Genomic DNA, 26117 nt, shown 5'->3' on the forward strand with positions numbered 1-26117 from the left:
CTTGGGCATGGAGTTCACTAGAGCTTCACAGGTTGCCACCGGTGTCCTCTTCCACTCCTCCATGATGACATCACAGAGCTGGTGGATGTTAGAGACCGTGCGCTCCTCCACCTTCCATTTGAGGATGCTCCACAGATGCTCAATAGGGTTTAGGTCTGGAGACATGTTTGGCCAGTTCTCCACCTTTTTTTTTTTTTTTTTTAATTGGACAAAACAAACTGAGATGTAAGCAAGGCACATAGATGTATTTTCAACAGATATACAAAGTAATGTACATGCCATATGTATGCAATAAATTTTTTATACAATAACCAACATTCCATGTTCGCATCATTTTATTTAGTTTTTCCCCCTTTATGCAAAGACTTCACTTTCAACTATATATACCCTGTCAGCAGACTAGATTCCTTAAGTGCACATCTCACCATCCTCCAGCCATCTATCCCATACTTTAGAGTATTTTTGAGTGCAACCTCTATGGGTGTAAATCAGTTTTTTATATGGAAGGGTATCATTGATTTTTTTTCCCCAAGCCGAAGTGTAGGGGGCTATATTTGCATCCAATTTTTTTGCATACAGATTCTGTGCTACAAATACGTTTTCCAGTATAAATATGGTTTGATATTTGTCCACCTCTACATCGGGCAATAGGCCCAGTAAACATAGCTTTGGGTCAAGAACCACTGGGGAGCCCATGTTGTCATGTCGTAAACGGATTATCTGTGTCCAGTAAGTTTGTATTATGGGGCATTTCCATAGTAGGTGATAAAATGTACCCGGAGACTGCAGACACCTGGGTCAAAGAGGATTTCTTGCAGCTTGAAACTTAGCTAGTTTCACCGGGGTCAAGTATGCACGATGTATAATGTATAATTGTGTCAGTCTGTTGACTTGGGAGACACTGCTTTAACCCCCTCCAGTATTTCTATCTAGTCCAAATCTTCCATGGGTCCTATATCAGTTTCCCACTCTGCTTTGGCTATGTGGATGAATACATTCGCCTTTTGGAGTAGAAGGGTTAATAGATGTTAGATATAAATTTGACTGGGTCCGATCCTAAGATAATGTTGAGAACAGGAGGGGTACTCGGGGTAATCCTATGGTTTGTGAACTGTGCTTGTATAGCGTGTCTAAGTTGAAGAAATCTGAACAGTAGATGATTTGGGAGTGCGAGTTCCTCTTTGAGCATTTGGAAGGTCTTAGGCCCAGAGTCCGTCATTACTTGGTAAAGATATAATACCCCATAAGAAGCCCATATTGTGGGGTCTGGGACTGTGTCTAGTTCAGGTAGATGGGTATTGTGCCATAGTGGAGTGTGGGTATTAAGCTGGGTCATGTTCTGTTTTTTCAAGGCGACATCCAATACCTTCTGGTGATGTGTGAGCATCCCCTGATTGTATTTGGGGGTTTGTTATTCCGTGGTTCTTTTCGGAAAATTGCCTGCATGGGAGTAATCGGGTGCCCTGGTTTGTCACACACTAGATTTCTATAGTGTTGTGCTTCTGATGAGTAGTAGTGCATGTGTGAGAGCTGTGCAGCGATGTAGTAATCCTGCAAATCTGGTAAGGCACATCCCCCTTCAGAAGTAGTATTTAACACATGCCAAGCTAATTTGTGCCTGTCATGTCCCTAGACAAAGGAGTTCAAGATTGCCTCAATCTGTTGGAAGATTCTTAGAGGAATGTAAAGAGGGGCATGCCAGACCATATACAAAATTTTGGGGTAAGAGAATCATTTTTATGAGGTTTATTCTTCCCGTTACTCCCAGGAGCAACCTAGACCAGGTTTGGGGTTTAGATTTAAGAATCGCGAACAGTGGCTCTATATTAAGATGGATGTAATCTCTAGTCACCATTACTCCTGATATCTGATTACCGTCACACTAGTTAAAAGGGAGCTCTGGTTGGACCACAGACGGGGGAAATAGGTCTAGGGGGAGGATTTGGGATTTGTCCCAGTTTATATGTAGTCTGGAGTATTCTCGCCTTTTTTCAATTATGGCCAAGGCTGTCTGTAATGGCTTTCCCTGATCTGCCAAGTATATAATTGTGTCGTCCACATATAGCCCTATTTTTTCCCATGCATCCCCGTCTCAGGCCAACAATATTTGGGTCTGCTCGTATTGGCTATAGCTAATGGTTCCACAGCTAAGGTGTACAGGAGCAGGGAAATTTGATCTGACAGCCAGCTGTTTATAAATATCCTCTCCTTGGATGTCTGGTATAAAAGTTGCACCCATTTAATGAAATTGGGCCCAAATCCGTAACAGTTAAGACATTCCCATAAATATGGCCATTCGACAGTCGAAAGCTTTGGCCGTATCCAGAGCCACAATCACCCTGGTGTTAGAATTATCATGCTGTGCCTGGACATTGAACAGCCTAATATTCATTCCGGTATTTTTCCCTGGCATGAAGCCTGTTTGATCTGGGTGGATAAGGGATAATGTTATTGTGTTTAGTCTAGAAGCTAGTATTTTGGACAGTATTTTAATGTCAACTGGAAGTAGGGAGATGGGAAGAAATGGTTCTGGGAGATGGGGGTCTTTACCCGGCTTGGGGAGAACTATAATTTGGGCTCCCTGCATGGAAGAGGGGAGTTGTCCTATTTCAAATATGGAGTGGTATAGTTTAAGTTTAGGAACAAGTATTTCTGAATATGTGGCATAAAATTCTAATGGCAGTCCATCTAGCCCCAGTGCTTTGGATTTAACCAATTGGGAGATTGCTGTGGATAGGTCTTGATCTGTTATGGGGGAATCTAGCATAGTAAATTGGTCTGCGTTCAGTCTTGGAAATTGAATTGTGTGTAAATACGATCTGATATCTTCTGATGTGTGTCTGCACTGCAATTTGTATAAGTTGCTCTAAAACTCAAGGAATTTATTTGCAACTCTCGGGGGGTCAGCGATCAGTTCTCGGGCCGGTCAATGAGACCACCACCAGTGGTTTGCTAACTAGATGGGCCAAGTATGCCAATAGTATCCCCGTGTTCGTATATTCTGGCTTTACAGAATACCTTTTGCCTGGCTCTCTAGGGACAGTGGTGCCATTGTGTGGGCCTGCAGTTTAACCCTTTCCAAATTTTCCGGGGAGGGGTGCAATTTTATAGGCTTCCTCTAATTCCTTTAATTTATCTTCGGTCATCTGTATAATTGTGTTGGAGGTTTTTTTTAAGTCTATTCATTTTCAAGGGGAGTATTCTACGTGCATGTAGCTTAAATTCGTCCCACCTGGAGTTGATTGACAGAGCTTTGTCCCTCTGAAAAGAAAAATTTCAACTCCCTTGCTATATCATGTTCTGTTAATGCTGACAACCAGTAGGGGTTTAATCACCACACCTGCTTGGGTGCCGCCTCCAACAGTGAGGCTAGCATCCAGCATGGGGAGTGGTCCGACAGAGCCCTGGGTGCAAATCCTGAGTCCAGAATTTTAGGCAGAAGGGTTTTGGACACCAGTATGTAATCTATTCAAGACATTGTTCTGTGACTTCGTGAATGGCATGTGTATGCTCTAGCTACTGGGTGCTGATGCCTCCATATGTCTACTAGTGTGAATTCCATTAAGTCAGCTTAATCTGGTTTGCCTCAACTCCACGCCCTGAACTCCCTGCTGTACTGGTCGGTCTAAAGAGGGGTTCATAGTCGTATTGAAGTCCCCCATCCACACGGCCGGATGCTGCGCCATGTACTCTAGACCAGCTGCAACCACTTCCGAACTGTATGGAGGGGGGACATAACATGCAAGTACCAGCAACTGCATTCCCCCTGCTTGCGTTCAAGAAAACAAAATCTGCCATGCTGGTCCGATTTTAGTGAGATTAATTCAAATGGGGTAGATTTGGTCACTAGTATAGACACCCCCCTGGACATATTCGAGAGAGTGCTGTGATACGTCCATCCAATCCATGGGCGCTTCAGGGCGGATTGAAGGTGTCCTGTGACATGCGTCTCCATCAGTGCTATGATGTTAGCTTTTTGAGCTTTCAGGAGCGCAAGTGCAGCTATGCGTTTAATTTTATCATGCAGCCCCCTTGCATTCAACGTTAAAAATTTTATTGCAGTAATTTCATCTTTGATGGGTATATATGGGGACCAGCATGATAGAGGTCTAACAGGTTCAAGACATTAGTGTTATATTGGCTATACCAGTGCAATTTCTTGTGTGTCCTTATTTGTTCATAAGTACATCTCAAAGAACATTTAACATCTCTACTCTTTACTATAAACCAAACAACCCAAACATGGGTAACAACCCTCCCTCCCAGCTCCACGCCTCCCAACTTGGCAGAAGCATATCTTACCCATAAAACATGAAGGTAATCTTCCAGATATAGTCTCTAGCTGGGGGCATATATCTTAAAAACAGAAGTTAGCTGAATAATTGCAATATATTCAATTATCGTTGGGGACGATTTCTCACTGTTGTGTGTGGTAAGTTAGTGGGGCAGGAAAGTGCTCCCTGAAAGACCGGTGCTAAGGGTCTCTTGTTAGTACATCTATATGTTGCTATTTGCAAGTTCTGCTTTATGTTTAAGGTTCAGTTCTGAGAAATTCCAGGGGGATTAATTGTGTAAGGAAGGTAATCTGGGGGCCCCAAGGAGTGGAGGTATAGGGGATATAGTGCAGACGACATTACTGCTGGTCCTGTACTAGGTGGGGGGGAAGTGTCTTGTATACAAGATCTGGGCGCAAAGCCCCTGCTATTTCCCCTCCCCCGGCAGGCCCCCCTCCCCTGGCGTTGCCGGATGTTTCCCCAGATATCCTGCGGGAATGTAGACAAAAGCAGGGGTGCGGGGGAGGGGGGGGGGGTAACGCAGCAAGGCCGTATGTCAGGAGCATGTCAATCACTCTCCTCCCAGGCATGTTCTACAATGCTTGTATATTTTCCTGTGTTGGAGTGAAAACAGGTCACTGTGCCGCTTCCCTCTGCATATGAGGCCCTTCAGTTCTTACTATAAGTGTAAACACCCACATTTAACGTTATGTTTTCCAGGTGGCGACTATACAACTGATATATTAGTAGTCTGTCAATTTTGCAGCATTTCGGTTTAACTGATATCCAAGGTCCGTTGACCGGATGATAGGCAAGAGGGGAGATGCACCGTATACTGCCAGGGGTCAAATACTAAAGACACTGTACGTCCCTCTGTCATACACGAACAAGTGAGACCCGGGGATGGTGTGTTTGACATACATCAGATTAGGCTGCACATCCCTGTTGGTCAAGCCATGCCACTGCTGCAGCTGGGTCTTCGAAAAATTGTGCTCGGCAGTCCTCCTCCACCCGCAGTCTGGATGTTGCCCTTTTCTCTTGTGAGCCGCAATATTTTATCCCTGTATCGAAAGTTTAAAAACTTTGCTATAAAAGGTGCGAGGAGGCGCTCCAGGAGGCGGTGAACGTGCCGGGATGCGGTGGGCTCTCTCCACCGCGATCACAGAAAAGGCCTCCCTGCTGTAGGTGCCAATCAATAAAGATTCCAGGTATTCAGCTGGTTCAGAGCCCTCTGACTTCTCCGGGAGACCTAAGAAACGAAGGTTACATCTTCTCAGACGATTCTACATGTCATCCTGATGTGTGTGTAACTGGTGAATTTGCCTCTGCATATTTTCCATTGTTTCTCAATGGGTGCAGGATATCTTCCGCCGTCCCTATGCAGGTCTCGGTCTCCGTGACACGATCCTTCAGTTTGGAGAGGTCTTGGCGGAGAAGAGAAAGGTCTATCTTTACCTCGTCAATTTTGGTGGTCAGAATGCCTTGCAGGGCTGCTATACCATCTAGCACTTTGGCTGTATCTGGTGTGATGCTCTGTCGGCACACGTGTTGCCACCATCTTCGGCCTGCTGATCCTTATCATTGCGGTGATACTGTGCAAGCTCATCAGCTGCTCCGGTATTTCTTTTCGGCGGGGACATCCTTCCGCTTTCGTCCGGGTCCTAGGGGGATGAAATTTGAGTGTATTCTGCCGCGGAATAGTAAGCAAGAGATCGTTCAGGAGTTTGGGTACCAGGAGCTCTCTACCCACGTCCTATTCCATCGCTAGCCAGGCCACGCCCCCCAGTCCTCCACCTTTACCCTCAGCTTCTTTAGCAAGGCAGTGGTAGTCTTGGAGGTGTGTTTGGGATCATTATGTTTGAATACTGGCCTGCGGCCCACTTTCTGAAGGGAGGGGCTCATTCTCTACTTCAGTAGGTCACAGTGCATGTTGGCATTCATGGTTTACTCAATTAACTGTAGCTCCCCAGTACCGGCACTCATGCAGCCTCAGTCCATGACACTCCCACCCCTATGATTGACTGTAGGCAAGACACGCTTGTCTTTGTACCCCTCACCCGGTTGCCACCACACACTTGACACTATCTGAACCAAATAAGTTTATCTTGGTCTCATCAGACCACAGGACATGGTTCCAGTAATCCATGTCCTTATTCTGCTTGTCTTCAGCAAACTGTTTACAGGCTCTCATGTACATCTTTAGAAAAGGCTTCCTACTGGGACAACAGCCAGGCAGACCAATTTGATGCAGTGTATGGTCTGAGCACTGACAGGTTGACCCCCCCCCCCCACCCCCACAACCTCTGCAGCATTGCTGGCAGCACTCATATGTCTATTTCCCAAAGATAACCTCTGGATATGACGCTGAGCACGTGCACTCAGCCTCTTTGGTCGACCATGGCAAGGCCTGTTCTGAGTGGAACCTGTCCTGTTAAACTGCAGTATGGTCTTGGCAACCGTGCTGCAGCTCAGTTTCAGGGTCTTGGCAAACTTCTTATAGCCTAGGTCATTTTTATGTAGAGCAACAATTTTTTTCAGATCCTCAGAGTTCTTTGCCACGAGGTGCCATGTTGAACTTCCAGTGTCAAGTATGAGAGAGAGAGCGAATAACACCAAATTTCATGTTTTAAAATACATTTTAAAAATACACATCGTAAGTTGACATACAATAACGCAAAAAAAAAAAAAAAATTTTATATTTCCTCTCCTACAGAATACAGAAGTGACGAAGACGGGAATATGGTGGAGAGCGGGGGAGGTATTCTCCCTAGCTCCCCCGCATCCTCTCATATGGGACATCCCATCTCCTCCAACCAAGGTCTCCACAAGCTCACAAATTTCCTGAGGTTATTTTGTCTAATATACGCCACTCTTTCACTCCAAACCATTGAATTGATAGTCTCAGACCAGTTCTTCACAGTTTGGGGGGGGAAGGGGGTGCCTGCCATTTCTGTGCTATTAGTCTCCTCGCTTGGAGGACATCTTAGCACAGCTACAACAGTACCGGATGGGACTCTATCTTCCTCCAAGATCCCTAATAGGCATGTCTTGGCCTCGGGTTCCAGAGTAGTCCTGAAGGTTTTATTTATCCTATCAACTATCTCCACCCGGTATCTAAATAGCTTTGGGCACAAATAGCTTTGAGCACTTCCACACCATGTGGATAAGATCTCCTGTCGCCTTACACCTGGGGCACTCATTTGGTTTCCATCCAAGTTTAAACATTTTTTGGGGGGTATAAGACTATGGATTAGGAACAGGTGAGAGACTTTCTGCAAGGAGGAAAATCGAGACCAGGACTCCTTGTTCTAAAATCTTGTCCCATTGTTTCAGTCATTGTCCCTACGTCTCTCTTCCACCCCGCCTTTCTCTTAAGAGGGTATGCTCCATTCAAAATCCTATCCCCCAGGCCAGCATATAATTTGGAAGAGTAGCGGAATCTGGATCCATTCAATAGTTTGGGACCTGAATTGGGCTTGTATGGCATGCCTAATCTTAAGGTATTTATAAAACGCCTTATTTGAGATGTTGAATTCCCGTCTTAAATCTAAAAATGTCTTCATACAATTGGATTAAACGGCTAATGCCCTGCCCTTCCCAAGGTCTCTCTATAACCCTTATTTCGGCCAGGTTTTTATTATGCCATAAAGGGGTATATTCAGTTACCCCATTGTACCCCATTAGAGCCTTTGTTACCTGCCACACTTTAGTAACTAGTGCCATCGTCGGGCATCTATGGATAAAAGAGCCTGCTTCTAGTACCTCAACTAGTGTATCATGTGGGGCCCCCATTATTTTATTGCTGGAATTCCCACCCTCTAGGGCTCCACATCCCGCTAAATGTTGGAGCTGGGTTGACAAAAAATATAGTCTCGGAATCGCCATACCTCCTTCTTTAATGGGTAATTGCATAGTTTGCAGGCCAATCCTAGATTGGCCCTTCTTCCAACTTCCTCTTCCCTGAACAGGGATTCAATTCTCTTAAACCACTTCTGGCCGATCCAGGCCGGAGAGTTATGGAGTATATACAATATCTGCGGGCGCCATATCATCTTAATTAGATTGCAACGCCCCACAACAGAAGGAAGCGACACCAAATGTCTCCCTTTTGTTTTAATTTCAATAGCAATGGGGCTAGATTATCATTGACATATTGCTTTATATCACTAGTAATCCACACACCCAAGTATTTAAGCTTGGCCACTTTCAGGAGCGGAGTTCTCAGCAGTAACTGGTTGCCAAGTGGGTCGACTGGTAACCGAGCCGACTTATCCCAATTAATGACCAGACCAGAAAGTCGCCCAAACTCGCCGACCATTTGTATTACTGTATTTAGCGAAGATTCAACATCTCCAAGAAAGAACAGGACATCATCTGCGAACAGAGCGATCCTGTCTTCTAGCTGACGCCTTAACCCCTGCATGTCTAGTCTTGATCTAGTCATAATTGCAAGTGGTTCCATTGCCAAAGCAAATAGGGGAGATAGGGGACAACTCTGTATCGTTCCTCTCTCCAGCTGGAGCGTTTCTGAAAGTTCGTTATTAATTTTAATTCTTGCTCTAGGTTCATTATAGAGTACTTTCACCCATCTAATAAAAGAGGGACCAAAACCAAATCGCTCTAGCACCTTCCATAGATAATCCCATTCTAGACTATCAAAGGCCTTGGCGACATCTAAGGGCGGAATGGCCTTGGGGCCTAAGTTGTCAGTTGGAATCTGCATATTTAAGAAAACTCTTCTAATGTTGGTGGTAGTTGATCTGCTGGGAATAAAACCCGACTGGTCAGGATGTATCAGCTTTTGAATATATTTATTTAGGAGGGTTGCTAGAGCTTTGGCCAAGATTTTTACATCAGTGCATAATAATGAAATGGGGCGGTAACAAGAGGCGTCCTGTTGATCTTTCCCCTCCTTATGTATTACAATAATAGTGGCTTCCGACAATGAGGTAGGGAGTCTACCATTGTCTAACGCTCATCCCAATGTTTTCAACAGTTCAGGGAGTAGTACCTCACCATAGCGTTTATATATTTCTACCGGCAGCCCGTCCGGGCCTGGTAATTTTTGATTAGGCATCCCTGCCACTGCCCGTTTTAACCCCTCTAGAGTCACTGGTGCGTCTATCTATTCTATCCTTCTCTGAGAAGTCGTCTGTTATTACACCCCCCACTTCCCTGTTAGATTTATAGAGACTTATAATAGTCACTAAACACATGCGTTATCTTTAACGCATCAGTAGTGATGTCTCCACTTACGGTCCTAATCGCTGAAACAGTAGAAGGGGAGGTATAAGATTTAATCAAGAGGGACAGGGAGCGACCGACCCTTTCCCCCTCGCCAAAATGGCACTGCCGCTGAAATATTCGTCTATTCTCCGCCCTCCTTGTAATTGCCATTTTATAGACTTGTTGCTTATCTAGCCATTCCCTCTGTCTGTCAGGGGTTGGATCTTCAACATATCGCCTCTCCGCCTGGATCACCTCATTCCTAATTTTCCCTTCCCATTTTCTCGATTTCCCCTTAGTTCTTGCCACTTGCTGAATTAAGAGGCCTCTGAAGTAGGCCTTCAAGGAGTCCCAAACCACTCCGGGCAATGCAGTGTCTGTATTGATTAGTACAAATTCATTTAGTCTAGACATCACTTCGCCAGAATTGCCAATCAATTCCAGCCAACAAGAGCTGATTTTCCATTCTCCAGAATGAGCTTTGCCCCCAATATTTATTGTCAGCGAGGAGTGGTCCGAGACTCCTCTTGGACCATACGCTATATTACTTACTGACGATATTGCCTCCCTATTACCCAGGGCCATGTCAATTCTAGAGAGAGTGAGGTAGGAGCTTGAGAAGCAAGACTACCGCCTGTCTTGCGGATAGCGCAATCGCCAAATGCCACTCAAACCCATTTCCCCGCCAAGAATCGAGATAGCCGACCCTCGCCTGCTGTATTGGGTCTATCTAGACTCTTATCCTTTACTTTATTAAAAATCAGCCATTGCTATTATCGGGGTTCCTGCTTTATCCAGTACAAACTCCAATAACACTAAATTTATACACACCTGCGACCTTGTAACACCGAGTCACATGACATCGGGGAGGGAAAATGGCTAATTGGGCTTAATTTGGACACTTTCACTTAGGGGTGTACTCACTTTTGTTGCCAGCGGTTTAGACATTAATGGCTGTGGGAGTTATTTTGAGGGGACAGCAAATTTACACTGTTATACAAGCTGTAAACTCAATACTTTACATTGTAGCAAAGTATAATTTCTTCAGTGTTGTCACATGAAAAAATAAAATATTTACAAAACTGAGGGGTGTACTCACTTGCAAGAGAGATAATATAATATAATATATATATATACACACACACACACACACACACACACACACACTCTACCTATAAGTATATTCATGCACAATCGGCTTTTATGCCTTGCTTATTAGGATATATGCTTGGATGCCTTTATTCTAATTATATACTGTAGTAGGAAATTCTATGTCGTCTCAGCTAGTAGCTCTTGGATCTTTACTGCCATGGGTGCCAAACCTTTAATATGTAAACTTCCTGACTTACTCTTGACCACCATACAATGTAACATCTAACTGTTGACTATTTGTTGGATTGATTAATAATAAAATCCCTTGTAAAAGAAATTCAGCTGTTCCCCGCTAACCCGGCCAAATTCCAAATATCAACCATTTATGGCAAGATTAAAATCAAGATGCCATTCTGGCTATGCAGTGTTTGGGGTTTGCAAACAACTAGTAGCTGAACAGCATTTCAAATAAAAATATCGTCAGATGAAATGATGAAATGTGTGCAAATCCACTAATAAAATGACAAACAATTCATTTTAGTCAATTTCGCCAAAGGATGTATAGTTCCATTGAAATTGTCCATAAGCACTGCTTCATAGAAGCTATGAATTGCATACGCTGCACTGATCTGAAACTACTGTATGCAGTTTGGATTAAATGGCTCGATAATAAGCTGGATGTGTACTATAATCCAGTTGTTCTGGATGTACATTTGTCTATAAGGATAGAGCATAAAGGAAAGAAAAGAGATCTATATCCAAAAAGGAAAAAGGTGCTATCATCATAACCATTTCTTAACAGCGCCTGGTGGCCCGATATGCATAATAAAAAAAGTAGAATATAACAGTGCCAGAGGAGTGAGGAACGAGAGAGCTAGAAAAGAAAAAGGGAAAGGGAAGGACCAGCTGAATTTCAATCCATTTATGGACGCCCCCGCTTGACAAAAGTCTTAAATCAAATTGTGTCGAATGGAAACGTTGAAAATTTTTAATTTGATCAGTGGCTGTCGAGATTATAATAGCACAGCAGGAGGATTCCTCTAGCCACCTTGATTGCATGGATGGGTCACATGCCAAAGAAAGAGCAATACTTCAAAGGTCATCCCTGGGAGCTCCACCTTCTCAAGCGGACGAAACCCCTCCTCCTTTAGCCCTCCTATACTGGAGCCACTAACAGTAAAAACTGACCTACAATGGATATGTACCCACAGATTTCAGACTTCAAACATTTAGGCTGGCAGTTTCTCTAAAAAATACTTTATTGCAATTATTGCAATTTGCAGAAAAAAAAAAAAAACGACCAAAGGGGCATTTTGCTATATTTGCCTAGAGTTCTGCTTTACAGGTCTGGATGTACAAGATGCTTATGTACCTTTTTCAGCATATGGTATCTTGGTGCACTTTCCATCTTTTCCATGGAACTGCCAGCCATGAAATGGGCACTCTATGCAATCGCCAACTACTCTGCCTCCCACAGCAAGATTGGCGCCAAGATGAGGGCAGTAGGCATCCACAACATACACACTGCCGCACGCAGTTCGGTACACCGCCACCTGCTCACCTGCACGAGAAAAAAAAAAAACAAGAAATCAGAAACATGGCACAGTAGGCATATGTACAACTGAAAAGATTATAAACCTCAAGATTAGGATACTCAAGATATGGACCGTCAGTATATTCAAATAGTTGAATTGACAATATATAGCTGCCAGTATCAATATTAATAGCAAAATTACCTGCATAACAGCCTGTGGTTGAAGCTTTTTCACATGACAACACTTTAATTTTTAAAGCAATATTATGGAGAATTTTAATGAAGCTAAAGATAGTTTTGATAGCCATTTGTATTTTTGCTACTTTTCATACATGAACAGCATAAGATTGAATGCAGACACTGGAGACCATTATTACTGGATATACAATCCGGACAATGTCTTGATATTTAAAGCCTTTTAGTTGAAAGTGAGGAATTAAACAAAATCAATCAATCATACTCCCTTATGTTACTGTAGCATTGATTTGATGCTGCAGCTGTCCCCCACTGGCTCCAAGACCATGAACCAAGCGATCATGTGCCAGCTGATCGCTCAGTTCTTACTGAGCAGAGAGCGGTGACTTGAGTCACTGAATCTCTGCACTGGCTCTACAGCGCTGTGGAGGGGGTGGGATTGACTGGCTCAGGCTCTCAGTGGCATGCTAATAGGCTTAGACAGAGCTGCCAGGCAGTCATCTGGGTGGATCCCGTCAATTTAGTCCAGATCCCTGTAGCGCCTGGATCAACTCTGATGTCAGGTGACAGTGGGCTTTAGTCCGCCATCGGGTGAATCTGGGACACAGGAGTGCAGAAATAAATGCACTCCTGTGACCCACATGAGAACTATGGCCAAAAAAGCTTTGGCCATACTTTGAACTTAAAAGGGTTTATACATACTTGCTTCATGCAATAGAATATTGCACAGGGTGGCCCCTTACCTTATTTTCTGCCCCATGTGCTATGGGGGCACATGCGTGGGTCCACTTCTGAGCTGGGCCTGTCCATAGACAGCACAGGTCAGACCCACACCAGATTGTGACTTGGAAGTCAAGGAAGAAGCTGTACAGTGATGAGCTTTATTGGTCAATCCTCTCCTTGTCAGCATGCTTTGTGTCAGCACATGAACTAATTGGCTCCTTGTGCTGCTTCCTTACACTACTGCCCTGCTGAACAAGGACTGCAAAAAGCTGATACCAGGTCAAATCCAGGTACTTTCACCTAATTATTTACTGAATAAAGAGTAGCATAAATGGTTGTCTTTGTTTGAATGCGCTTACTGTTCAATAATAAAAGTGTTGACACCTATTGTGTCTTAATTCAGCTATATATAAATCTTAAATTGAGAGATACAGATTTTCTTATGCTCATCCCTTTGACAAAGGGGGTTGACCAGTACAACCCAAATTCCAAAATGTTAGGACGCTGTGTAAAATCTACATAAAACCAGTAAGTAATGATTTGCAAATCTCAAACCCTTAAATTTATTTACAATAGAAAACATTAAATGAAAAGGTCCAATTTTAAGATAACCATTTTAAAATTGATAGCAGCAACACATCTTAAAGTTGGGACAGGGCAACAAAAAGCTCACAAGTGGTACGAACAAGAGCTGGAAGAATGTTTTTCAACTATTTAGATTAGCAACAAGTCAGTAACATGACTGGGTATACAAAGAGCAGTGTGTCTCAGAAGTAAATCAGGGCAGAGGTTCACCAATCTGAAAAGCTGCGTCTAAAAATTGTTAAGTAATTTTATTATGTTCCTCATCGTAAAACTGCAAAGACTTTAAATATATTCATCTACAATACATATCAAAAGATTTTGAATCTGGAGAAATCCCTGCACAAGGGATACAATATTGGATGCACTTGATCTTAAAGCCCTCAGATGGCACTGCATTAAAAATAAGCATGATTCTGATGGACATCACTGCACAAACTCAGGAATACTTTCACAAATCACTGAGCACAGTTCGCTGTGCCCATTGGTGTCACGAGTGTGGGGCCTGAGGGGGCCTCGACCCACCAATTTTAGTGTGTGCCCCCCCAAATGTAACCCGAATAAAAAACTTCCGCTGGCCGGCACCGCGGCTGTCCGAGTGTTCGCCTCAATGACTGTTTTCTCCGGTCTCTGAGCCTCGAGTAAGACGGGGCTAGCCTAGGTGACATCATCGCCGTTGTGGTTTGTGGGAGTTGTAGTTAGCGGCGGCGGTTGCGCGCTCAAGCTCCCTGCTCCCGGTGGAGTCAGTCTGGAGAGCAGCGCAGCCAGGCTTAGAGTTCGTGTTACAGCTCCCCTCGCCGCCGCGGTCGGATCTTTTGGTGCGCTGCTGCCGGCTGCAGACAGTACAATAACAGTACTGTGGACTAAGTTGAGCTTGACCCCAAGAGCAACATCACCTACCCCCGGGAGTGGAGGAAGCTGTGCAAGGAAAAGGAGGAAGAGAGGACCTGTCCTGCTGAACTCTGAACTGGCAGCTGCCGAGCAAGCTGAGGTGAGCTGTGAGAGACCGACACCCCCACATGATCAATCATCCAATCGATCTCCCCCCATACACTCCTTTACCTTGCCCATGGTCTGTGAATCCTGCTGGGAGCTGCCCGTGGGCTGCAGGCCAGCAGGGCCACATGCCATGGTTGGCTCCCAGCAGGAACTGTGGCCAGCATGACCCACAGCTCCCAGCAGGACCCACAGCTGGCCACGGACCTGTGAGGTCCTGCTGGGAGCTGGCCACGGACCTGTGAGGTCCTGCTGGCCACTAGCCTAGGGTGACCAGAAATCCCCAGCACCGCCGGATTACAAAAATCTCCCACTTACACAGCATGGCCACTGTGTGCAGTCTATTACAGGAGATGGTACTTCATATGACAGCGGCCGCCGGGTAAGTGGGAGATCCCTGCTCTGTGTAATCCGGCAGTGCTCGCCCCCCCTTCCAGCATGCACTGGTGAGGCTGCATTGATTGGCACCAGTAAGGTATCAAGACCTCTGGAGTGGTGCATTCTATTCTTGAAAAATGTATTCTCTATCTCTATCTTTATCCCTACTTTTGTCCCTGTCCCCCCCAAATATGAAAGCTAGTGACACTGTTGTGCAAAAAAATTAAAACCTGAAAGATGATCCAGAAACACAGCTGTCTTCTCATTTAAAATGGTGGAAAACTGTTCTTTGGTCAGATAAAATCAGAATGTGGTCCCCTTTGGCAACCATTTGCATTAGAGCATATGGAATGGGCAGCTTGCGCATCTGGAAAGGGACACAATGCTGAAAGCTATTTCCAGGTTTTTGATTGGCATTTGCTCTTATCCAGACATCTTTCAGGAAAGGCCTTGCATATTTCAGCTGGACAATGCTAAACCACATACTGCATCTATGACAACAGCATTGCTTTGTAGCAAAAGATTCTGGATGCTTAACTGGCCTGGCTGTAGTCCAGACCTTTCACCAAATATAAATATTTGGCGCATCTTATAACATTCCTCTCTCAAAAACCCCAGCAACTGATATTGGAGTGTCGGAGGTGGGCTCAATTGCGTACTCTTCATGCATCATGCTCTCTGTAAGTGGTGAGATAGAATACAGGGGACTGGCACAGAGAGACTGCCGAATATCAAACTGCATGACAAAACTTACAAGATGTTGAAATACAATATTTACTTCTGCATTTGAGTGTTGACTTTATTCATAAGTTAAAATTACTGTAAACGTGTCAGTATGTAAAAGTGGCATCAAATGAAATGCAGGCACACTCAGGCTCTTTCCGTGGAGTATTTTACAACATAGCTTCAATTGAATGACATTAGGATTATGCAAGTTCTAACAGTTTTCAGTAAGTCTTATCTGTCCACTTATCTATCTGGTGTAAAAAGTAGGTCAGGTAATAGCTGCAGGGACTGCAAGTTTATATTAGATGGGTTCTATACAGAATGTATATAAAGTGACTTTAATAGCTGTTGCTGGAATCACTTTAATATATTACTTTACCTCCCTTTACAAGGTGGGAGGCAGCCGATCTGCAAATTAGCCCTTAACTGGATATTGCCCAAAGAATGATTCTGTTCTCATCTGTACAGAAAACCTTTGCAGAATTCGTACTCTTAAAAGCATTTTGCTGTGCCCCAAGATTCCCTATAGAGAGACCCTACCATCAACTTAAGAACAAGGAGTGTCAACTTATTCTGTGCTGCGCCAGCTCCTCCACCCCTCTCATCTCCCTCCATAACTTTTTAAGTGACAGTTCTGAGTCTGCCAACATCCCATCCAAGATGGTGGTGCCAGGCAGCAGTTCCAGAATTTGTCCACACAAGGGAGGCTTTTACAGATAAATATGCATAAAAACACATTAACTGCACATATAGAGAGAATTTTCTGTTGAAATGAAGGTCTAGGAAGAAAAGGAAATCCTGGCCTGTACCAGGCTTTAAGATAAGCTGGCACCATCATACTATAACCAATCTTGGAAGCTTTAACAAGTGAATTACATGTCCTAAATGCCATCTGCGCTGAATAAGTCTTCAGTGGTTGCAAATGTCCTAGTCTGACTCACATCAACTCTGGCATTAGGCCGCAGAGGTGATGAAATTTGCAATATATTTGAGCTCTTTTAGCCCAACTTTTTTTCCATAAAAATCGTTCTCTTATAAGGAAAGCAAAGGAATACAACACCCATGGACATTTGTTTGGAAGTAAAATAAGTGTCCAATGAAATTTTCTCTAAGAACTCCACAGCAGTATAAATCATTCTTATCACTGCTAGCAGGACAAGCAGAGATTGCTTGCAAAGATAGGAGCATAGAATGGGAACAAAAAAAAAGTGCAATATACACCATTTCATCACATTGAGGTTAGCCAAGGCTATGTTCTGTACACCTGGAACCGGTTCCACCAAAAATTCTGACCACGGGAGAAAGGTTACTACAATACAAGAGGCCAGCATGTGTAACGTTACACTCGGTTACGGAACATCCCTTACAGTAAATTGTTCAAAAACAGTGGAGAGGTTTGGAACCTTGTCACTACGGTCCTGTCGCATCCAAAATTTCTGAGCTGCAAAAGTCCTTTTCAAGCCTATTCATACAAGCATTAAATGGTCATTCTATACAAAACAGATTGCTACATTTCAGTAGATGCTCCTACTCTCCCTTCTGGATTTTTAGTATATTTAAAGATGCAAAAGGGTCTGGGAGGACCCAATAATTGACTAAACAAATCCCAGGTGGGAAAAAGAAAGTCAAGAATTACATCAGGAACCTACTGTCCAGTGCAGGTGGAGCGGACTGTTTTTTGCAAACAAATCTTCCATTGCAAATAAGTTTCAAGAGCAGGGCTATACATTTTTTTGCCATTGGTACAGGGTTCAGACTACTCTACATAAGCTCTTCCTGTACGTTGAATCTTTGTGGAGGTGAGAGGAAAGAAGGGTCTTGGCTTCCATATCTTCTGGCAATGTCCGAAAATTCACCATTTTTGGGACCAAGGTCTCCAGGTGGTACTTAAGCTCACATCTGGGAGCTGGGGTCTCGCCCTATGAGTTACTTCACCTCAATAGTGGCACACTTTCAAAGTATTAATCCTCGTTTCCCTGCCAAATGCAGCCAGGGCTTGCATATCTGCTTTAGGGAAACAACCTGTCATGCCTCCCATGTCTAAAATCAATGACAATGAACACAGGGAACGCCTCACAACTTCTTTCTGCCATAGCAGAAGGTTCGTGACACAGCGTACCCATGGTCCATCTTTTTATGCTACCTTTTATCAGGAGTTGATCGACCAGCAACACTGCCTAGAGAGTTCTAATTGGGCCAAAATTAGTCTGAGCCAATTATTCCATGCTGGACTGGGTTCCCTACTGGCGAAACCCTTCCACTCCCTTTGTTTTTGTCCTTCTGCTTTATGTTTGCGCCCTCTTAGTAATTTGTTAAAAATTTGGTCGAAAGGTATGAACAAAGGTCTCTGGGAGGCAACCTATGAAAGAATTGCACTCTTCGCTAAATTGATCTCCATTTTGTTTTTCTGGGAAGTTTTCATGGACATCTGATAGAATGCCAACACTGTAGGCTCTTGGCCTTTTGAGCTTTACATGAGTTGCTGTATTGACTGTACCGTTACTCCTCAGTGGTGTGTAAACTGCCTTATCCATGTTGCGGCCTCTGTATATGCAGTCTGTAATACCCTTGCCTTTTGCTAAAGAATTAAACACACAAGGCCTCAGTTTCAGTACCCAAAATATAATATAATATAATATAATATATAGCCAGTTTGGACACCGCCTGCCAGGCTTCACCTAAACCATCACTTTTGGGCAGATTTACATTTTAAAGAAGTGCTCTGAGAATGTTCCCTACAGCCTCTAAATTTTGATAACTGGTTCCACCACATTATTAAAAGGGGTTGTAAAGGTAAATTTTTTTTTTAAAAAAAATAACAAACATGTTATACTTACCTTCACTGTGCAGCTCGTTCTGCACAGAGTGGCCCCGAACCTGGTCTTCTGGGGTCCCTCGGCGGCTGTTTCAGCTCCTCCCCGCAAGCATTAACCACCTTAATGCGAGCTCCCTCGCATGGTGGTGAGTGCTTGCGGGCGCGCTCGCTGTATCACTCGGCCCCGCCCCCCGGCGCGCCGCGTCATCGGATGTGATTGACAGCAGCGTGAGCCAATGGCTGCGCTGCTTTCAATCCATCCACTGCAGCCAATCAGCGACCAGGCTGAGCTGCAATGGAGATGACAAGAACGAGCAGCGGAGATTCGAGGCGTCAGGTAAGTAAAACGGGGGGGCTGGGGGCGGCGGTATTGTCAAAAGTTTTTTCACCTTAATGCATAGAATGCATTAAGGTGAAAAAATGTTTACCTTTACAACCCCTTTAAACCTAATGGTTAAAAATCCTCAGTGTTTGGATTGTCAACAAGGAAACTGAAGGCTACAACATCTGCTGATGAACCCACAAGCCTCTCATAGCCAAGTGTTGAAGACAAAGCTGGCATGACAACTGGGACACCTGTCTGATTTCACAATACTAAATTTCTTGGTCAAAAAGTAAACACTATTGGCTATACCAGGGGTAGGCAAACCTTGGCCCTCCAGCTGTGGTGAAACTAAAAATCCCATCATGCCTCTGCGAGTCATGCCTGTGATTGTCAGGGTCTTGCAATGTCTCATGGGACTTGTAGTTTCAAAACAGCTGGAGGGCCAAGGTTGCCTACCCCTGGGCTATACGTGTTCATGTTACAAAACCTGCTGCCAATTTGAACGAGTTGAGGGCCCCAATGAAGTTTAAGGGCTTGCCAAACTGGCTGACTGCAGAACAGCAGATTGCAGAAGGTAGCAGCATGCCAAGGGCCAAAATTTGAAGCTGAACGTCTCTGAAGGGTGCAAAGAGTGTAATGCAAATTTCAATCTCATCCCAATCCAACTACTGTGTGAACATGGAGTTTTCAAGGACAACCCCTGAGAAAAAGGGACAGAGGGATTTGGTCTAAGACATACAGCCTGGAGCCATGCTGATTTATTGTAAACCATTGGGCTAAATTCAAATATTCAACAGTAGATGAGGTGAATCTACCCTCTAAAATTACTTCATTTAAGGCATCAGTCCATCCAACGTCAATGTCAGGTTAAGGATCAGAAAACTTCATGGGGATCCCATATACAATCAGTTTCTATATGATCACAATTTGTTCAATTACATCCAAGTCAATAAAACTAATGGTTTGCTGGTCTATTGAATTTGCTTAATCACGTAGTTGAAAAGGCAATCGAATGCTGGTTTGACAACTGCTATCCAGCGACGGAGATTGCAACACCTAACTGCTTTTCACAACCATTACAAAGAATTGCATTTTCATCACTGGGTTCTCATTTTAACACTAGTGAAGCAAGAAGAGTGAAGTGTGCTGGGTTTTGTAACAGAAGGGACTTCTGGCAAAGTGTTTTTATCAGATTCCCAAAAAACAAAAATCCAAGGGGCACACTGCAAGGACCAGAAAATACCAAGTACCTATAAAAAAGGCGATTTTTCCTATACTTGGTTTGAGCAATCCAAACCTTGGCACAGAACAAGGTCATGGTCACAAGCTGGAAATGAAGATATCGGCAGGCCGGTCAGACCTAGAGAAGTTTGCTCTTGGTAAAAGGCAAGTATTTCACTGATCTCATAAGCCAGGTGTCAGCAACCTTTTCCACTTAAGGGCCGGATTCAAACAATGCATGGTGGGCCGCATTCACCTGCTAATAAATGGAAGCCAGGTTTGTTTTTTTACGTCTTCTACCACCAAGGAAACCACAACCGTAAATGACACGACTTGTTTAGCTAGATTAGCCTGTCTAGACCCTTCACTCACTGTCTAAACGAAGGCTCAAAACCACTTTTATACAAGCTTTACAACTACATGTCCTGAATATGCACTCAGGTTTTTATCCAGCATTCACGGTTACTAACGGAATATAATGGCCAAATAGCACAATAAAACTGGCTCACTTGATATGCACACAGTAGCCTAAGTCTGTTCTCTTCAGAGGGAGAAGAAAGCTAACCCATTACAAAAAAGTTACCCTTACAGCACAAAATTTGCAGAAATAAGCCATGAGAGGCCAACTATAACCCTAATTTTCTTTAGCATTTCAAAATATTTCCATGCAAAAATTCACCACAAAAATGTAGAAGTACAGAATTACAAGGCATGAGACTTAAATTGAGCTTTAACCTACACACACACACACAACCCTAGACCTTAAAGTGGTTGTAAACCCTTCACAACCACTTTAACCTACAAGTAAGCCTAGATTAAGGCTTACCTGTAGGTGCTTGAAATATCTCCCAGACCTGTACGGTCTAGGAGATATTTGCAAATCGCCGTAGGGCGATTTATTCTGTGCATGAGCTAGAGTTAGAGTTAGAAAGGGCACGCTGTGCCGTTTCTAGCTCGGGTCATGCCATTAAAGGGGGCTCCCGCACGCAAGCGCGGGAGTGACATCACGCACCGTCATGTGACTCCAGCCAGTCACAGAGCCAGAGTTCGCGGCCCCGGAAGGAAGAGGGGGTGAAGAATGGACGCTCGCTACTAGCGAGGAAGACGGGGACATCGCAGGCTTCTCCTACAGGTAAGTGTCACATAATGGGCTACTATGCAATGCATAGTAGCCCATTATGCTTTACCTTTGCAGAGAAACAAAGAGGAAGTAACACACCTCAGGGTATATTGAAGCTTACCAATTCTTGGATGGTTGCATTTTTTTTATATGCTTTCCTTGTATATTCATCTGGTGCTCCAGCCAGTAAGACCCCTTTCCCATTGATGCACTGTTCCAGCAGGACAAAAGTGCATTGACACGATTTCCCTTTAAAATTCTTTGATACTTTTCACATTGCTACACTGCGTAGAGCTTTTTAAAAAGTGCACCAAAGATGCACCTTTCATTGACGTCAATGGGAAACACAAAGAATGCAACACAAAACGCACCCAAAGTAGAGGTCGACCGATATATCGGCCGGCCGATATATCGGCTGATATTTGGCTTTTTTTACTTAATCGGCATCGGCCGATTGTGCTGATAAAAAAAGCCGATTATAACTTCAGCCTTCAGCGGGACTTGCAAATGACTTCTGTAATAGAAGTCAACTGCAAGTTGTCTGAAGTTTTCTTCTCTCCTCCTCTGGGCAGCCTGCCAAATCTGATAAGAAGATACATTTGTATCTCTTCGGGTTCTTTTATCAATAGACTGAACTCCCTGTGTAGAATTTCTCAGTTTAACCATTTAAAGACTAAATCTTTTTTGACATTTGTTGCTTACAAGTAAAAATTCTGTATTTTCTGCTAGAAAATCACTTGGAACCCCCAAACATTATATATATTTTTTTTTAGCAGAGACCCTAGGGAATAAAATAGCGGTTGTTGCAATATTTTATGTCACACGGTATTTGTGCAGCGGTCTTTCAAACGCAATTTTTTTTTTAAAAATACACTAATTAAAAGAAAAAAAAATAAGCAGTAAAGTTAGCCCATTTTTTTTCGTCCAAAAGTTTTGATTACCTGTTTTTGTGTATTTAATATTTAAGATGTAGTTATTTTTTTTTTTTAATCTAAATTATACATACAAGTGAACTGATTGGAGGTTTGTTTTGTTCAATAAATGTTTAAATGTAAAAAATTTTCTGTATCACTTAAGGTTGCTCTCACACTGGAGCGGGCATGCGTTGACGGTAAAACGCTGTTAGTCTTAGCGGCGCTTTACCGTCATTTTAGCGGCGCTATTCGGCTGCTAGCGGGGCGCTTATAACCCAGCTAGCGGCCGAGGAAGGGGTTAAATGCGCCCCTGAAGTGCTGCTGCCGAAACGCTTTGCAGGCGCTTCGGCAGCGGTGCACATTCATTTCAATGGGCAGGAGTGGTGGAGGAGCGGAATTCACCGCTCCAAAGATGCCGCTTGCAGGACTTTTTTTTACATCCTGCCAGCGCATCGCCTCATTGTGAGAGCACTCGGGATATCACACTGAGACTGCAGGGGAGCCGTTTTACAGGCACTTTACAGGCGCTATTTTTTAGCCCAAAAGCGCCTAAAAAAACGCCCCTGTGTGAAAGGGGTCTAACTGTTAGATTTTATGAGATGAAGGGGGAAAGGGGGAAAAAAGAAAAAAAAAAAAAAAAAAAAAAAAAAAAAAAATCGGCCTAATATATCGGCATCATATATCGGCATCATATATCGGCCATCGGCCACCGCGATTTCTAAATATCGGCATCGGCCAGAGAAAAACCCATATCGGTCGACCTCTAACCCAAAGTTCCTTGTTAGGTGCATTTTTGAAGTCATTACCTGGTTAAGGCTCTATTCACACTTGTACACCTCCAAAGTTGCACAACTTTGGAGTGCAACTTTGGATGGGTGCGACTTGGATACGACTGGCTTTGATCAATAATGGACAACTGTTGCACTGTATAACATTCAGGAACAATTTTCAGGCAACTTTTGAGGGTTAACATTGAAGTCTATGGCCCTCGAATTGCATGAACGTCAGACCAAAGTAGTGCATGAACTACTTTGAAATCAGTGCAACTTTAAGTTGTAAATATATGAATGGTTATCATCGGAATATATATTAGGGAATGGCTTTCCATGTGACTTTCATGTCCAAAGTCGCATGACCAAGTGTGGATGGAGCGATCACCTGCCAGCATCCTTAACCAGTGAATAGCTGATTGTTAAGAAGCCACCATATGCTGGCTTCCTTAAGCCGGGAGAAAACCATGATTATTCTTACCGGCTAGACTTAGACTTACCGGTGATGGTATTTCTAAGAGCCTTTCAGGACAACTTTGGAGAGAGCGCAGTTCCGCCCATTTTCCAGGAAACACATACAGCCTTTAAATCCCTCCTCTTCCACCATGGCTTCAGTTATTGTGTGGTCTACGACATACTGGAAAACCAAACACAGAAAACCACTTCAAACCACTTCTAAGATAAAGGGGAGGGAAGTAACGGTTGTCCTGAAAGGCTCTTAGAAATACCGTCACCGGTAAGTCCAAGTCTTTCTCAAAATTGCCTTTCAGGACAACCTTGGAGAGGATAACCGAGAAACTTAGCCTAAGGTGGGACTACTGCAGTACCTTCCAACCGAAGGCTTGATCTGCGGCAGACAGGAAATCCAACCTATATGGTCGGAGAAAGGTTGAGTAGTTGGACCAAATGGCAGCCTTGCAAGCTTGTGCAGGCATAGCACCGGCCCTTTCGGCACAAGAAACTGCCATTGATCTCGTAGAATGAGCTATACCAGAGGGGGGTATTTCTTCCTTCGCTTTGTAGGCCTCCGTGATTGCCCATCTAAGCCATCTGCCCAGCATGCTTTTGGAAGCTTTCTCCCCTTTACATGAGCCTGCGAAAATCACGAGAGCATTTTATTAACTTGGTGACTGTTAGAAAGTGTAGTAGGCACCTTCTCACATCTAATGTGTGGAAAGCTTCTTCTCCTGGGTTGGCAGGAGCAGAGGAGAAAGTGGGCAAGACTATTTCCTGTGAATGGTGAAAAGTCGAAGAAACCTTTAGGCAGGAAAGCTGGATCTGTATGAAGGATCACCCGGTCTGAAAGAACCTTTAGAAAGGGTTCTGTGACTGCCAGGGCCTGAAACTCGCCGACTCTTCTTGCCAACATGATGGCTACCAACAAAATTATTTTAAGGACTACTTTTTTTTAAGGATGATTCCTGTAATGCCACGTACACACGACCGGACTTTACAGCATACTTGGTTTGGCGGACCGGAGTCCGTCTGACAATGCGATCGTGTGGGGGCTCCTGCTGACTTTTTCCCCAAAAGTTTGACGGACCTTGAAATGAATCATGTTTCAAATCTTTTCAACGGACTCAAGTCCAGTCCAAAAGTCCGCTCGTCTGTATGCTAGTCCGACGGACAAAAACCGACGCTAGGGCAGCTATTGGCTACTGGCTATGAACTTCCTTGTTTTAGTCCGGTCGTACGTCATCACGTACGAATCCATCAGACTTTGGTTGATCGTGTGCAGGCAAGTCCGTTCATTCAGAAAGTCCGTCGAAAGGCCGTAAAGTCCGCTCGTGTGTATGCAGCATAAGGGTTCAAACAGAACTCCCGTGAGACCCTGTAAAACACAAATCCCAACTGGGAAAAACTTTAAGGGGCACTGGCTTATTTTGTGCAAGTGCCCTAAAAAAAAAAAAATCTTGAAATAAAGACCTCTCTGGATAAAGTCTTAAAAAAAAAAAAACAAACACACGATAGAGCTGCCACCTGGGTTTTCAGGGTGCTGGCTGCCAGTCCCTTCTCCATTCCTTCATGGAGAAATTCTAAGACTGACACTAAACTTTTGACCAGGAGGACTTTAGGGCGTACACCAGGAATTTTACTTTTTCCAAACCTTCAGGTATATGGCCCAAGTTACCTCCTTACTAGAGAGTAGGGTCTTCACTAATGTATTCAACAGTCTCTTGGCTTTTAGGAGGTCTTCAGAAACCAAGCAGTTAGATGTGACCGGTCTGCTTCCAGATAATTTACAGACCCCTGCGCCAACAGGTCCTTCCTGGGCGGCAGCTTCCATGGAGGTTTTGCGGCCAGGTTTAGTAGTTTCGGGAACCAGGGTCTTTTTGGCCAAAAAGGAGTGACCAGGATCAGATTGATATTTTTCTCCCTGAATTTCTTTAGGACCAGTGGTATCAGGGGAAAGGGGGGGAAAGCATAGCACAGCTGGTAATGCCACAGGCGTGCAAGAGCATCTATGCCTACAGCCCAGTCTTCTTAGTGGAATGAGAACTTCTGTAGTTTCGCGTTCTGTTTGATGGCACACAGATCTATTTTGAGGCTGTCCCCACGCTTCGGAGATCAAGAAAACTTCTTGGTTCAGACTCCTCTCTGCTTCCACCACTTTCCTTCTGCTTAGTAGGTCTGCTAGCAGATTCTGGGATCCTTTTAGGTGGACCGCTGACAAAGGCCACATTCTGTTCTGCCCAGGCAAGTAGCTGACTGGCTAGTTCCAGGAGTCCTCTGCTCCTTGTTTCAGTACATAAACTACTGTAGTCGTATTGTCCTAAAGGACCTGAACGTGTTTGTCCCTTTACGGCTTGTTGAAAGGCTAGGAGACCGAGAAAGATGGCCTATAGTTCCCGCCAATTTGAGGACTTTCGAGCTTCCACTTTGGACCAAGCCCCCTGAGAGGTTTGGCTATCCAGGTGGGTTCCCCAACCCCAGGAACTTGCGTCTGTTAGACGCTTGTCTAGAGGAAAGACCAAGGAGAGACCTCTTGCCAGGTTGGTTGAATTCCTCCACCATTGTGCCCGTTGTTTGAGGCAAGTTTGATTTGTTTCTCTAATGACTCCTGGCGGGACCATCTTTGTAAGATATTCATCTGAAGAGGTCTGGAATGAAATCTGGCCCACTGTACAGCTGGGATCGACGCCATGAAAAATCCTAATACTGCCATGGTTGATCATACTGAAATTGAGATTGGTTTGAATCTGTCTCATCGCAGATTGGATCTTCA

At 44.1% G+C, this 26117-nt stretch overlaps 1 protein-coding gene across 1 annotated transcript in view; it reads right to left on the reverse strand.

Annotated features, from left to right (window-relative positions):
• The window catches only part of LOC141108357 (cholesterol 7-desaturase nvd-like), a 67037-nt gene that overhangs the window by 24290 nt on the left and 16630 nt on the right, over positions 1-26117 (reverse strand). The window contains exon 2 of the mRNA XM_073599905.1: positions 11965-12153. Coding sequence (XP_073456006.1) covers positions 11965-12153 — 189 coding nt within the window. The remainder of the gene's footprint in view (positions 1-11964; positions 12154-26117) is intronic.

This window comes from Aquarana catesbeiana, linkage group LG09, assembly GCF_042186555.1.
Source record: "Aquarana catesbeiana isolate 2022-GZ linkage group LG09, ASM4218655v1, whole genome shotgun sequence".
NCBI classification, from domain to species: domain Eukaryota; kingdom Metazoa; phylum Chordata; class Amphibia; order Anura; family Ranidae; genus Aquarana; species Aquarana catesbeiana.